The sequence below is a fragment of the Dipodomys merriami genome, unplaced genomic scaffold (assembly GCF_024711535.1).
Source record: "Dipodomys merriami isolate MVZ:Mamm:240054 unplaced genomic scaffold, mDipMer1.0.p SCAF_26, whole genome shotgun sequence".
Taxonomy (NCBI): Eukaryota; Metazoa; Chordata; class Mammalia; order Rodentia; family Heteromyidae; genus Dipodomys; species Dipodomys merriami.
Genome location: NW_027204048.1, coordinates 21963143 through 21977908, shown reverse-complemented (window position 1 = coordinate 21977908; position 14766 = coordinate 21963143). Strand labels below are relative to the sequence as shown.

Genomic DNA, 14766 nt, shown 5'->3' with positions numbered 1-14766 from the left:
TATTCCTCTGTGTGTGTGTGTGTGTGTGTGTGTGTGTGTGTGTGTGTATGTGTGTGTGTGTGTGTGTGTGCGCGCATGTTGCTGGTCCTGGCATTAGAACTCAGGGCCTAGATACTGTCTTTGAGCTGCTTTTGCTCATGACTAGTGTTTGACTACTACTTCCAGCTTTTCTGGTATTTTATTGAAGAGTCTCAGACTTTCCTAACCAGGCAGGCTTTGAATTGTGATCCTCAGATCCGTTTCCTTGGTAGCTAGGATTACAGGAATGAGCCACCAGCACCAGGTTCAATATTCCTTATTATGGTTGAATACTATTTCATTTTATGGATATACTACATTATTGGTCAGTGGCCAGATGGGTCATTTCCCCTATCGGGATAAATATTAGTGCACAAGTTTTTGGGTGGACCCATGTTTTCATTTCTCTTGTGCATATCCCCAAGGGGAGAACCGATGAGTGATATGGCAAGTCTCTATTTAACACTTTGAGAAACAAGAAAACAGCCCCACGCCATTATACATTCCTGCTGGCAGGCTCACCGGTGAGGCTCCGATTTCTCCACAGTCTTTACTGCTTATGTTTTTGATTGTACTAGTGGGTACGAAGTAGTATCTTGTGGTGAATTTAATTAAATTTCCCCTAATAACTAATGATGTCAAGAATCTTCTCATGTATTTTTTACGTTTAATGGCAATCTATGATAGGAAAAAACGTGTGTGTGTGTGTGCGTGTGTGCATGCGTGCGCGCATGTTACTTACTGTATTTAGCTAGAAACAATACTCATTTTAACTCTGACAGGGAAAAAAGTTAATTCCGAGTGCTGGAAACAAACTCAAGTCACATGCTGGTTCATGTCTGTAATCCTAGCTACTCAGAAGGCTGAGATGTGAGGATCATAGTTCTAAGCCACCCTGAGACTCTTATTTCCACTTAACCATCAGAAAACTGGAAGTGGAGCTATGGCTCAAAGTGGTAGAGTGCTAGCCTTGAGCACAAAGAGCTCAGGAACAGTGCCCTGGGCCAAAGTTCAAGCCCATGACCAAAACAAAAACAAAAACAAACGAAAACCTGTTTCCATTCTATAACTTACAGTGCTGGGGGTAAGGTGCGGTGTAGGTGAGAGCCATGATACAGGCTTGAACTTCAGTCCTTGCACCTGAGGCTGGGTTCATCCACTTGAGCCATACCTCCACTTCCAGATTTGGGCTGGTTAATTGGAGATAGTGTCTTCAGTACTTGCACCTGAGGCTGGGCTCATCCACTTGAGCCACACCTCCACTTCCAGATCTGGGCTGGTTAATTGGAGATAGTGTCTTCAGTCCTTGCACCTGAGGCTGGCACTCATCCACTTGAGCCACACCTCCACTTCCAGATTTGGGCTGGTTGATTGGAGATAGCGTCTTCAGTACTTATACCTGAGGCTGGGCTCATCCACTTCAGCCACACCTCCACTTCCAGATCTGGGCTGGTTAATGGAGACAGCGTCTTCAGTCCTTGCACCTGAGGCTGGGTTCATCCACTTGAGCCACACCTCCACTTCCAGATCTGGGCTGGTTAATTGGAGATAGTGTCTTCAGTACTTGCACCTGAGGCTGGCACTCATCCACTTGAGCCACATCTCCACTTCCAGATTTGGGCTGGTTGATTGGAGATAGCGTCTCATTTTTTTTTTTTTTTTTTTTTTTTGGTTGTGGGACTTGAATTCTGGGCCTGGGCACTGTCCCTCAGCTCTTCAGCTTAAGCCACAGCACTACTTCTAGTTTTCTAGTTGTTTATTGGAGATGAGAGTCTCACGGACTTTCCTGCTCCGACTAGCTTTTTAACCGCCATCCTCAGACCTCAACCTCCTGAGTAGCTAGGTGTGAGCCGTGGGTGCTGGGCTTCCCTGTGCAGCTTTATGCTTCTGTACTCTCACATGAGTCTTCCTGTGTGATTACAGGAGTGCAATAACATTACTTCTGGCAAGAAGGGGAATTTACCAACATTACTTGTTTAAGTAGGGGGAGAATTCATTCAACTGTAAGGAGTGAAGATTTCAAGCAGATCCTCAGTGTTGACTAAATGCTACAAGTACTTGTTCAATTTGAGTGTTCATGTGATAAATACCAAAGGAATATGAGAGCCTTGACCGAAGATATGGGGGAAATCATCTGAGAGATGGATAGCAAGAGGTTTGAAGGGACTTTGCCTTTGAATCATAGTGTAAAGGATTGAGAAAGGGAGGAAAGCACCACATGTGCCAAATAAAGACTGTGCAAGTTAAGTGGAGGTTCCTTGGAGAGCTACCGTCCTATCTGTGCCTATGTTTAAACACTTTGTAATGAAATTAGAACTGGGCACAGGTGGCTCACGCCTTTAATCCTAGTTACTCAGGAGGCTGAGATTTGAGGATCACAGTTCCAACCCGGCCCAGGCAGAAAAGTCCTTACGAGACTCATGGTGAATTTAATTAAATTTCCCCTAATATCTAATGAGCTGTGGTTCAAAGTGGTAGAGCATTAGCCTTGATCAAAACAGCTCAGGGATAGTGCTCAGGCCTTGAGTTCAAGCCCCATGACCAAAAAAAGAAAGAAAGTAAAAAGATGTTAGAGCCAGGCTTAGATCTGAGGCTCCTGGTTGGAAGCTAGCCTGAGCAGCCTTATTGCGAATAAAGACATCAGAAGTATAATGTAAACACCTGTGACCAGGTTCCTTTCTGAATCAGGAGGTACAAGTGGTCTCCAAGCCATCTATCTAGCTCCACCCACCCAGGCAGGTTCAGGGGTATCTCCTCATTCTGGTGGTAACTTACGTGCCCACACATGCTGTGCAGTCCTGGAGAGTGAACGCGGGCTCTCCTCCTCGGTAGGCAGGCACTCCGGCACAGGAGCCTCGCCGTCAGCCCTTCTGGTGTTGGGTCCTCACCACTGCCCCAGCCACTGTGCTCTCCACGCTGGGACCAAGGAGCACACCACTTCACTGTGCCACTGCCCACTTCCCTGACTGGCCTCCACCTCCATCTTCCATATCGCTAGGATTACAGGCTTGAGCCACAATACTACCTACAAATATTCATGCTCAAGGGACACTGACATGGACATTTCTGCCTTTATGATGTCCGTAAGCCAAGGGAGAAGCCACTTATGGGTCATAGGGTTTTTGTGAATAAGTCATTATCTTTTTCATTTTGTTCTTTCACCCCCTCTAGGGCATCTTTTCCTTAATCTCTACCTTATTTTATCCGAGAGGAAGGTTTCTAGAAAGCCAGAAGTGAAACTGTGACTCAACTGGTAGAGCCTCAGAAGGCTAAGGCCAAACAAAACCAGCTCAGGCAAGAAAGTCCGGGAGACTCATCTCCAATTTACACCAAAAAGTTGGAAAGGGAGACTTGGCTCAACTGATAGTGTTAACCTTGAGTAAATTAGCTCATGAACAATGCCCAGGACCAGAGCTCAAGCCCCAGGACCAGCTGATTGATAGAGCCTTAGCTTTGAACAAAGTAGTTCAGGCTCTGAGTTCAAGCCCTAGTGCTGGCAAAAAAAAAAAAATATATGTATACAAAAAAGAAAAACCTACCAATGTTGCCAGGCACAGATGTCTCACTTCTGTAATCTCAGCTACTCTATGAGACTTTCCTCTAATTTATACCAAAATGCTGAAGTAGAGCTGTAGTTCGGCTGGTAGGAGTGCTTTGAGCAAGAGAGTTCAGGGACAGTGCCCAGGCTCTGAATTCAAGCCCAGGATCAGCAAGCAAAAGAAAAAAAGAAAAAAAAGAAAAAGAAAAAACTGACATTTCAGGATGCAAATAGCTCATGCCTCTAATAAAGGTTTAAACTTAGCCCAGGGAAAGAAAACTCTGAGAGAATTTTCTCTCCATTTACACCAAAAATCTGAAAGTGAAACTGTGGCTCAACTCAGATAGTGGCTCAAAGGCAGTGCCCTGGCGCTGAATTAAAAAAAAAATAAAAAACAAAAGGACAGCTCAGGACCAGTGTGTAGGCTCCTGGATCAAGCCCAAGCACCACCACATTTAAGGATTGCAAGAGACAACACAAACAAAAGCTGCTGAACTCTGGAAGTGGAGCTGTGGCTCAAGTCACAGGGCAACAGCCTTGAGCAAAAGCAGCTCAAGGGCTCAGAGACCAGCCCTAAGGCTAGTTACCAAAACAAAACCCCTCAAAACCTACCAAGGCAAAGGGGTCTAACGGCATAGCTCAAGTGACAGCGTCTGCTTAGCAAGTGTGAGACGCTGAGTTCAATGCCCAGCACCATCAAATACTAACATCAAGTGTGTTTCTGAAACATGTTAAGCCTCTTGATGTGTTAACTCTGTTCCTTGACTCCACCCCCAAATCACCCAAAATCCCAGGCAACAAACACCAAACACCAGAGGTTCAACCTTTCCCTGCTCCACCCTACTGCCTGGCCACCCCATGGCTTGTGTGATTCTCTGCTCATTCTCAACAATAAGTCACTCCTCAAAATTCTTGTCTGGAAAAGCTGTCATCCCGAGTGAAGAAGAGAGTTAGCTGCCATCCAGTGTCATTCAGGCTAACCTAAGGGATCAGAAGCAGATCATCAGGGAGTGGAACATTTTGAAGGTGTGTGAAATCTGTGCTTCAGGGAATGGGTCTTCCCTTTGAAGTACGAAGTGACAATCAGAACTGAACCCACTGCTCTCCCTAAACTACAAGCCCTGTGCTACCCCCAAAGCCACACCCCCAACACAGTACACACAAAAGCACTTTATCAGAACAGCATTTATTGAGGGAAATCGATATTCCCAACAAGGAGGGAGTCAGTTATTTAGGAGGAAGGAAGCGCCCTCGCTGAAAATTCTGGAAAAGCTTTTTCTGTTTGAATAAGAGGGACAAATCTCCCAACACGGTACCTTCTGCAAAGACAGGGGCAGCTGGAGGTGGCTGACCAAGTTGGCGTTTGTGGGTGGTCGGTGTTGGTTTGGGTCCTGGCTGCTTGTGGGGCACGGGTTCCGGGTGCTTTTGGCGGAAGGCCTTGTCTTGCGAGGGCATGTTTTTCTGGGGCTGTCTGCCCCTGTCTTTGATGCATCTGTTTCTTGTGGGATTGCTCTGAGCCGCAGGGGCAGCTTCTTGACTGGAGGGGTTATTGGTTACTGTAGAGTGGGTAGCCTTGTCATTTGAGGAGCGTCTCTCGGGCTTCTCTGTTGGGATCTTTAGTTCTACCTCTTGTTGGGTCTTCCCAGCCTTCACAGAGGAAGGGGTCCCTCTGGAGCAGGTGACACCCGCTGCATGCCTGCTGCACCCCTGTTTCTCAACAGCTTTTGTGCTTCTAGAAAAGGCAGCTTTACCTAGACCTCTCGCCTGCAGAGAAGATGAAGAGCTACCCTTCCCTAGAGAACCTTCTTGGCCTTTGAGTTTTGTACCAGGGCTAAGCCATTGGAAAAATTGTTTAATCTGGTTTCTGAAACTATTTTCAGAAGAAGGCTGTCTCTTCTGTGACAGGGCTGGGGAAGACTTGCTCCCAAGTCTCTTCTCTGCCCTGTCAGGAGGGAGGCGGCTCTTCCTTCTCAGCTGGGATTTCTCCAAGCTGGCATCCCCACCCCCAAGCTCACCTGGTTTGGATGCTCTACAGTTTACTCTCTCTGCACTTGAGGGAGAATTCTTGGCCTGGCATTTGGGGATAATGTGGCTAGGGACCCATGGCTCTGGCTGCTGCTGCTGCATGCTGCTCCCTCTGCTGCATGACTGAACATGAAATACCTGGGAGGCTGCTGTGTCCCCACTGGGAACACCCTGGTGACAAGTCAGCAATGTCTGGATTGTCCCCTTATCTGAAGATAGGGGTGGGTCAGCAGGAGCTTCCTGAACCTGCCTCTGCTTCCTGTCCTCCAATTTCAACTTCAGCTCATCAATTAGATTGTTTTTAAGTTCCACTGATACAGAATCAGGAACTGAGATTCTCGTTAGGGACTTTTTAGTAGTCAGGGTAGTTTCTACTTTTTGAGAATTCACTTTAGTCACTGGGGTCATCAGGTTATTAGGTTGTGATTGGAAATTAGGATGTTTTCCTGCTTTGATTAGCTCCTTGGACTTGTCAGTCATAGGAAAATGCTCTACATTCTTCATTTTTCTCTGAAACTTTTTGGTATTATTGCTGGAACCCTCGCTCTTATCTAGTATCTCAGGTTCAGTCCCAGCTTGTCTTGTGGACAGCATTGAACTGTGCACAGGTTTATCACTGCTGTTATTTGTGTGGGACAAAGCTGTGGGTTTGCCATCTTCAACTGCAAACTGAAGACTGGTATAGAAGGGTGATTTCTTTACAATCTCCTGTCCTCTTTTGCCCACAGGTACAGTGGCAGAGAGGCAATTATCCACAACAGGGACATCTGCTGTTCTCATTGTGTCCTCATGAAACATGTTAGAAGGTCCTATTAGAGGCTCAGGAGCCTCAATTTTAGAATCCTCCCCAGAAATAAGAACGTCTGAGGACGGAATTTGTAAGTAAGAGTTTGTTTGGGGCTCTTTTACATTGAAGATTTCTATGGATTCTTGAACCTTCTGTGGAAGGCCATTCACCATTCTCCAGTGAAAAATCTTAATATGATCCTCCAAAATATTTTGCCTTTTGCCATAAGGGAAAGAACTAAAGATGCTGTCTTTTCTCTCTGGTGGCACCAAATCTTTCACTTGTCTGAGGAGATGCTCACAAACATTCACTTTGACAGAATGCCTTGAACTCTGCACAATTTCTGGGATCTGACCCTTACTGATTTCATCCAATTTCTTGCTCAGATGTGCTTCCAGGGCCTCCTTCCGGTGTTGACTTGCCTCTAAGGTGCTTGAGTGATGTCCTGAATGACTATCTACAGGTCTTTCTTGGTCTGTGCGAGTGTCGGGTGCTGGAAGATCATCTGGAACCACCTTTGCATGGCTCAGTGGTTGAGCATTTTTTCCAGTCTGTGAACCATGTCCTTGTTCTTTCACATCCTGTTCTAGAGGAGGTATCTCTGAGCTCCTCTCACAGAGCTGCCTTTCTAACTGTTTCGGTTCAACCTTGCTTAAATTTTTGCTGCTGGGATGAGTAAAAATAGGAATGCATGCGAGCCCATGGCTACTCTTTTTCTCAGTGTCCTGGGAAATCTCTGTCAGAGGAATCATCGATGACAGAGATGAAACGATCCTGTCGGGCAGGCCCCAGCGGTGCTGGATGAGCCTCTTTCGAAGGTGATGCTCTAGTTTTTTCCGGAGCTCATCGTCAAGAGGAAAGTCTCCAGGAAGTATGGAGACGGAAGAATCATGGGCCTTACAGGCCTGTTTAACAAATGAAAAGTGGGGAGCTGGAGGACAAAAGTCTTCCTGGGACTTTTGGATGACAGGGGGTAAGCCCCAGATGTTTTTCTGAACTTTCTGTAGTACATTATATTCTAGAGCATCGATTTGAGACGGTGTAAGAAGCTGTGTCTCGCTCTGAGGCTGAGGCGTGTGAAAACAAACTCCGCAGTTGCAGAGCTGAGATCCAGAAGGTGGCACGACTGGAAGTGGGGATTCGAGCTGGGCCTGGAACTGGTCAGAGGGGAGATGCTGGGGTGGAGATTGAAGGGCTTCAGACAATGCTTGAAGTTGAATCTGGGGCAAGGACAGAGCTGTCTGGCCAGAAATGACAGTGGGCTTATGGGCACTGTAGGCATGAATAGTTTGGTTGAAGCAGGTGGAGGGACAGTCCCCTGAGGCAGGGACAGTAGAGCTCAGGGACTCGCAGTGGAGGGATGGGAGGCCCCAGAAAAGCTGGGACGACCTTTTCTGTGAATGGTCCTCAAAGACCTTTGGACGTGGGGGCTGCTCGTGGTGCATGTGAAAATTCTCAAGTTTGCCTGTGGTGCTTGCAAATGGGGGAGACTGTGTTGAGTCTTGGTGATCAGCAACAGACTGCAACAATTCCCCTGAAACATTCGGCTGGCGCTCTGGCTTTGACTGATTGGGGAAAGATTGTGTTTTATCTTCCTTGTCCCCTGACATCAAGAAATCGCCTCTCTTTTGGATTTGTCTCTCCAGCAGTGTCAGGACATCAGAGCAGATAAATGAGGGAGTTTCAGAATTTATAATATAGGTGGTGGTGTCTCCCTCCATAGAACTCACAAGACTATCGAGGTCAGTAAGCGCTTGGTCCCTATCCTGTTGTGCCAAGCTGGGCGGAGGCAGGTCTGCAGCATGGGGCTGCAGCATGGGGAGTTTGGACACAGAGAGGCTTGAGCCGTCAATGGCTCTGTTTGAGTCGTAAGTGACTGCTGGGTAATAAGTGGGCAACCCAGCAAGGCTGTCCGCCAGACACAAGGAGGTGTCTTGTCCTGTTTCCTGAGTATTACACGGGCAGGGGGAAATTCCAGGTAGGAATGGGTCCTCCCGGAATTGGGAATCCATGGGAGAAGTAGACGATGATGACAGAGAGTCTCCCGGTGGGGGAGGGGGAGGCAAGTTCTTTAAGGAGGCGGCTTTGTTGAGAGAGACATTGGAGGAGGATGAGAGGCAAGGTTCCGGTGAAGTGGCTGGCGTTGAATGTTCTGGAGGGCTTGTCAAACATGTGAATGATGACTTTTTTATCAAAGCCGTGGAAGCCACACGGGACACGGGGAGAGCATCATTTTCCAGGGATGCCCTAGACAGTAGACGACTGACCTTAGCCGTGGTTCTGTTACATATGGGACAGAGGGGGTCTGGACACAGCAATTTCCGAAAGGGGGGGATGTCATCCGATTGGTTCGGTGGGCTGCAGGAGACAAAAAGTGCAAGGCTGTTGCCAGGACTGACATGGGGAATGGAGGGCCTGCCAGTGACGGGAGGGGGACACCTGCAGCCATACAGCCCTTTGTGCTCTTACACATCTATCTACGACCTCATAGTACTTACTATCTCCTTTCACACACCCATTGCCATGGCTACCCCTCTGAAAACTAGCCACCCATCTCTCCATGGGTGCTTATAATGTGAAATGGGGACCAGGAAAGAAGAAGAATGGCTAATTACCTTTTAAAAATAGAAAGAAGTTTCCTCTCCTCTTCAATGTCTCTCTGGCAAGTTCTCCGACCTGGAAAACCAGAACAGTGTAATGAAAGTGGAAACATAAGGATCGTGTAGGAGTCTCTTTAGGAAACACTAAGGGTGGTTACCTTGGACATGGGTGTGAGCTCCTGGGAGTTCAGCTCCTTCCTTACACAACTGAAGTTGTGGTTTGACTCTCACCTGGCCCCCTGGCGAGCAGAAACCCATGCCCAGGTCTATCACTGCCTCATGCCCAGAGCTGGCAGAACAGACTCTGAGAAGAATCTTGGGGCTGACTGTCTACCTGTGAGCCTTTCCTCTGAGGACTCATTTTCTCAGAGAGACGATGTGTAGGAACTGACTTCCTCAGAGACCATGGGCTTTGACACCTCATGAAAGGAAAAGGATCACCATTGATGAATTCCCATCACCCACGATAAAACATTACCTCTAAATGCTCCTCTCCTCTTCCGTGTAATTCTGCCTTGATTCTGAGAACAAAAAAGAATGAGGCTCAGTTTCATTCCTTTCTTTCTCTAGCAAGTTGAGACATTATCTGAGAAATAATTGATTCATTACATTGAACAGAAATTTGCTGTTGTTTTATTGTGAAACATGGTCCGCTATTTTCAGTCATTTGCCCGTCACCGCACACACGGGTCTTCACTCAGAGGGCCTCTGCTAGAGAAGGGCGTCGCACCTGCAGCCACCAGCTACAGCCGTGCTGCTCCCCTGAGGAGGACAGAGCTCACGCTTGAGGCTCTGCTCAGAGGACCTCAGAGGGCAGCGCTGCTCTTGTGTGCATCTGGGCAGGAAGGAGAGCTTGTGCCGGACGCCTGGCTTGGGGACAGGACTCAAGATCACACGTCAGAAACCACACCTTTTCATGGTGCTCACACCGTGTAACTTAACCCACAGTTGGGAAGCAAGTCGCTGTCCCTGTCTGGTTCAGATGGACACCTGAGCCCTCCCATGCTGGGCCTCAGGCCTACAGCAGCAGTACTTCATCTCTTCAAACTTCCCACGTCAACCATAACAACATCTCTTGAGGGGTCACCCACGCTTCCTTACCTTTTGAATGTATGCATGGATCCAAAGGGTTGAATAAACGTGTAGGAACAGCCGGTAACCCAAATACAAAATCAGGACCCCCACGGCACCCGGAAAGGTGTACGAGGGGTCGAAATCCAAAAAAGCTAAGCTAAATTCATCCATGGTTCAGTTCTGCTATTCAGAAAAGAGAGGATCTTCTCCATAGTCTGAATCGCAAGGCTGCCTGAAGCAACTGGGTTCTGAGGGGGGCCGGGGCCTGGCTCTGTACCCCAGGCCTGCATCACAGAGCTGGGGAGTCATAGAGGGGTTCTGGGGTGGGGGAGGGGCGGTCTGGAGAGGGCATGCCACAGCCCACCCCACCGGCCAGCCCCGCCCTGAGCCCTGCCCAGCTGCTGTCCATGTCCCGCTCTTCCCTTCCCTGGTGCTGTGTATGTACCCCAGAGAACTTTGTGACCAAGCTATTACCAGAGACCTTTTACTGTTTGGGGTCCAGGTACTCGACTGCCTTAGGAGTCTGACCTATGTTACCTGGAATTTTGACATTTCCACTCAGGCTCGTCGAGTAGGTCCTCAAACCAACTATCTACAGAATGTTTTTCATTACTTGAACTCAGATATAAAATGAAGTTCTTATTCCCTTATTTACTTTTGTGACTTAGATTTTACCTGTTCAGCCTGTACTATCTTCAGTCCACACAACTGACTCATCATTGTTCAACAAATGAATTCAAAAACTTTAATATAAATGAATGTAAAATTAAAATTTCACTTGATTCAGGGGATGCTCACAGCACATATTTTTTAGGGAGTTGATGAACCTGAAGCATGCTTTGTTCAAATACACATACACACACATTCTGACAAATCCCCCCAGCATTTCCAACCTCAAGAACCAGTTATGCCCCTTCTGACTTCAACTACCCTGCCAGTGCTCATGTCTACACAGCGAAGCCTCATCTCCCCCTCAGATGCCCACGTCTGATGTCCATGTCATTAATAACAAAATCTCTTGGGTTTTACCCACGCTTCCTTACCTTTTGAATGCATGCGTTTTTCCAAAGGGTTGAATAAACGTGTAGGAACAGCCGGTAACACAAATACAAAATCAGGACCCCCACGGCACCCGGAAGGGTGTACGAGGGGTCAAAATCCAAAAAAGCTAAGCTAAATTCATCCATGGTTCAGTTCTGCTATTCAGAAAAGAGAGGATCTTCTCCATAGTCTGAATCGCAAGGCTGCCTGAAGCAACTGGGTTCTGAGGGGGGCCGGGGCCTGGCTCTGTACCCCAGGCCTGCATCACAGAGCTGGGGAGTCATAGAGGGGTTCTGGGGTGGGGGAGGGGCGGTCTGGAGAGGGCATGCCACAGCCCACCCCACCGGCCAGCCCCGCTCTGAGCCCTGCCCAGCTGCTGTCCATGTCCCACTCTTCCCTTCCCTGGTGCTGTGTATGTACCCCAGAGAACTTTCCTGCTCATCCAGCTGTGGCCAGGCTTCTGTCTGAGACCCTTAATCATAAAACAATGTTAAACATTAAAATTTCACTTGATCCTGAGGCTGTTGTTTATAGCACGTATTTTTATGAAGTTATTGAAACAAACATGCTCTATGTATACACACACACACACATACACACACACACACACACACACACACACACACACACATACTTGACAACCCCAACATTTTCAGGCTCAAAAATCAATTATTGCCTACTTTGATTTCAATTTTTCATTTGATATTTTGGCTAGTTTCCTTGAATTATCTAACCTACAGACAGTCCTGGCCCTCAACTGCAAGTTCATAACAGCTTTGCCAAGAATGGTAATGGAGCAGGAAGGGCCGGATGCTTCCCGTCTGGTAACAAGGTGTGGCAGTGCAGGTGGGTACAAGTACCAAAGCCGTGGGGCAGAGTGGAGGCCTGAGCAGATGCTGCCCGTGTGTGGTCCTTTCCTGAGTATCTTCTGTCATAACAAAAACTTGAGAACGTCTACTATGTAATCACCCTGAAAATGTCCAAAAGTTATTATTTAGACTCTACTTGTTAGGTTTGGGGGGGTTGTTTTGTTTCTGTTTGTTGTTGTTGTTGTTGTGCCAGCCCTGGGGCTTGAAATCGTGGCCTGTGTGCCTTCCCTGAGCTTTTATGCTAAGGCTAGTGCTCTACCACTTAAGCCACAGACCCACTTCTCGCTTTATTTGGTGGTCAATTGGAGACAGCGGTCTCTTGGCCTTTCCTGCCTGGGCTGACTTTGAACCAAGATCCTCAGATTTCAGCTGCCTGAGTAGGTGAGTTTACAGGTGTTTGCCACTCGTGTTAAATAATTCCAAATAACCACACCCACCCTTTTCCCAAGGCTTCTTTTCCAAGCATTTATTGTCTTGTGAGCTGTTTCATGAACAGTCTCCCGCTGACTTCTCCACCCCTATCTCATTTCTTTTTCTGTGGAAGTACTAGTGCCTGAACTCTAGGCCTCTCCTCCCCCCGCCCCCCTCTCTCTTTCTCTCGCTCAGCTTTTTCATCTCACTGCTAGTGTTGCACTACTTGAGTCTGGCTTGTTACTGGTTAACTGGAGATAAGAGTCTCCAAGATTTATCTGCCCTGGCTGGCTTTGAACCTCAATCCCCAGACTTATCCTTGTGAGCCACTAGCACCTCGCCCTTTTGTTTGTTTTGTTTTCTGAAACCAATGCCTAATACATAGTTCAGTCTAGCCTCAAACAAGGGTCCTTCTGCATCTGCGGCCTTCAGAGTTCTAGGACTTCAAGTGTGTGTTACCATACCCAGTGCTCCCATGTCTTTCTTGAGCTCTGAAGCCCTTCATTTGTTGCTGTGGTCTGGAACTTTTACTCGATCTCCCAGAATGGAGTAAGACAGGCTTCAAGACAGACAGACTTGGAAATGAAATTCACAACTTGAGAGGGGAGGGGAGTGGAGGGGGGGGGAGAATGAGAGAGGGAGTAACAATGTATATCAAGCAGTGCTCATTACCTTTCCTGTATTGTAACCCCTCTGTGCATCACCCTGACAATCAAATTCAATGATGTTTTTAAAAAGACAGACTCCTCGGGCTGGGAAGGTGGCTCAGTGATAGAGTGCTCACCTTGCATGCATGAGGCCCTAGGTTCAATTCCTCAGCATCACATAAGCAGAAAAAAAAATCTGGAAGTGGTGCTGTGGCTCAAGTGGTAGAGCGCTAGCCTTGAGCTGAAGAGCTGAGGGACAGCGCCCAGGCCCAGAGTTCAGACATCAGGACTGGACCCCCCCCCCAAAAAAAAGAAAAAGACAAATTCCTGTCAGTTATGCAGGAGCAAGGGCCCTGCCCCAGGGCACGAGTCCTCCACCTCAGCCTGGATTTCACAGATCCCTGAAGTCCCAGCCCCTGCCCTGGGCTCACCAGAGGCTGTAGAGAGAAGTCTCCCAGGTGTCAGGGGAGTCTACCACGCTGCTCCCTGAGAAGAGCAGAGTCAGCACAGGTGGAGCACGTTGTCGGCAGGGCCTCCCGCCCGTCCGCACTGTGCTCTCTGTGGATGAGCAGTCTCTGAAAACAAGGAAGGACTGAATGTGGGCTGTTGCACGTTCTAAGCAAGTTCTCTCATGCCGAGTTATATCCCAGCCCTTCGCTGTTCTGTTCTAAGATGGTGGCACTGGCTTAGATACCCTTACAGATACCTTTTTTCTGTCAAGCATTAAAACACACCTGCAGAGTCAGTTGTTGCTGTTGTTACAAATCAGCATCTTACAAAGATTTCTATCAGATTTCTTTTCAGAACCTGATAGAACCTTCAAAACCTAAAAGAACAAAAAACTAAAGCATAGCATTTCTCTTCTGTACTTCCTCCTCTTCCTCCTCCTTTTTTTTTTCTTTTTAGTATCACCAGCCAGGAATTATGCAAGTACTGTGTGACAGAGTCCTGAAGATCTGCCCTTCCTACACTAACATCGACCATGGTGTATAACACAAGACAATTGAAGTCTTATTATTTCCACAAACCTTGGCCAATCTTCAATAACCACCTAAACCTCTGTGTATAATCGGACTCATTTTCTCAGTGGATAGAGTGACTTTTCTAGATCATATTGGAAGTCTCCTACATAATCAATGTACCTATTTTCAACAATGATAGTGAAGGATTCAAAAATAAATATAAGCTAGGTATATGTGTGATGTGTGTGTGTACATAAGCAATGCGTGTGTACATAGGTAATATGTGGTAATGTCATGTTTTTATGACTAAATCATATTCCTTGTATGGATATGCCACATTTTGTTTTTCTGTTGATCAGTTGATGAATATTTGAGTGTGTCCACTTGATGACTATTACAAAGAATACTATGAGCACTGTACATATTTTTGTGTAGATATTTGCTCTTATTTCTTGTTTATTTTTGCAATAATGATGTGACTATTATATTTTTCTCTGATGGTTTTGTAGTACAATCATACTTAAATCTTATGAAATAAGATCTTATGAAATACTTAAAACTTATGAAATAAGAGATTTGGGGTCTAAATGTATTCGAGTAATAACACCTTATGTTCTCAAGGTTCTATATTCTCTCTCTTCCCTCCCCCCCTCCTCTCTCTTTCTCTCCAGTACTGGGGCTTAAACTCAGGGTTCTTGCTGTCACTAGGATTTCTGACTCAAGAATGGCATTCTACTACTTGAGCCATACCTTTACCTCTTGCTTTTTGCTGGATAATTAAGAGTGTCACTAAC

The 14766-nt window shown here is 46.9% G+C and overlaps 1 protein-coding gene across 2 annotated transcripts; it reads right to left on the bottom strand.

The window, feature by feature from the left end:
- Positions 1–4738: 4738 nt before the first annotated feature.
- LOC138837026 (spermatogenesis-associated protein 31D3-like) lies at positions 4739–11280 on the bottom strand. 2 transcript variants are annotated; one of them, XM_070035820.1, is made up of 4 exons: positions 11086–11280; positions 9447–9489; positions 8984–9044; positions 4739–8726 (listed from the first exon to the last, which is right to left on the bottom strand). In XM_070035820.1, the coding sequence occupies exons 1-4, from the start codon at positions 11227–11229 to the stop codon at positions 4784–4786; spliced, it is 4191 nt and encodes a 1396-aa protein (XP_069891921.1). In that variant the 5' UTR covers positions 11230–11280; the 3' UTR covers positions 4739–4783. The 2 variants fall into 2 exon arrangements, with proteins under 2 accessions (XP_069891921.1, XP_069891920.1); XM_070035819.1 differs by lacking the exon at positions 11086–11280 and adding an exon at positions 10070–10300.
- Positions 11281–14766: the final 3486 nt, after the last annotated feature.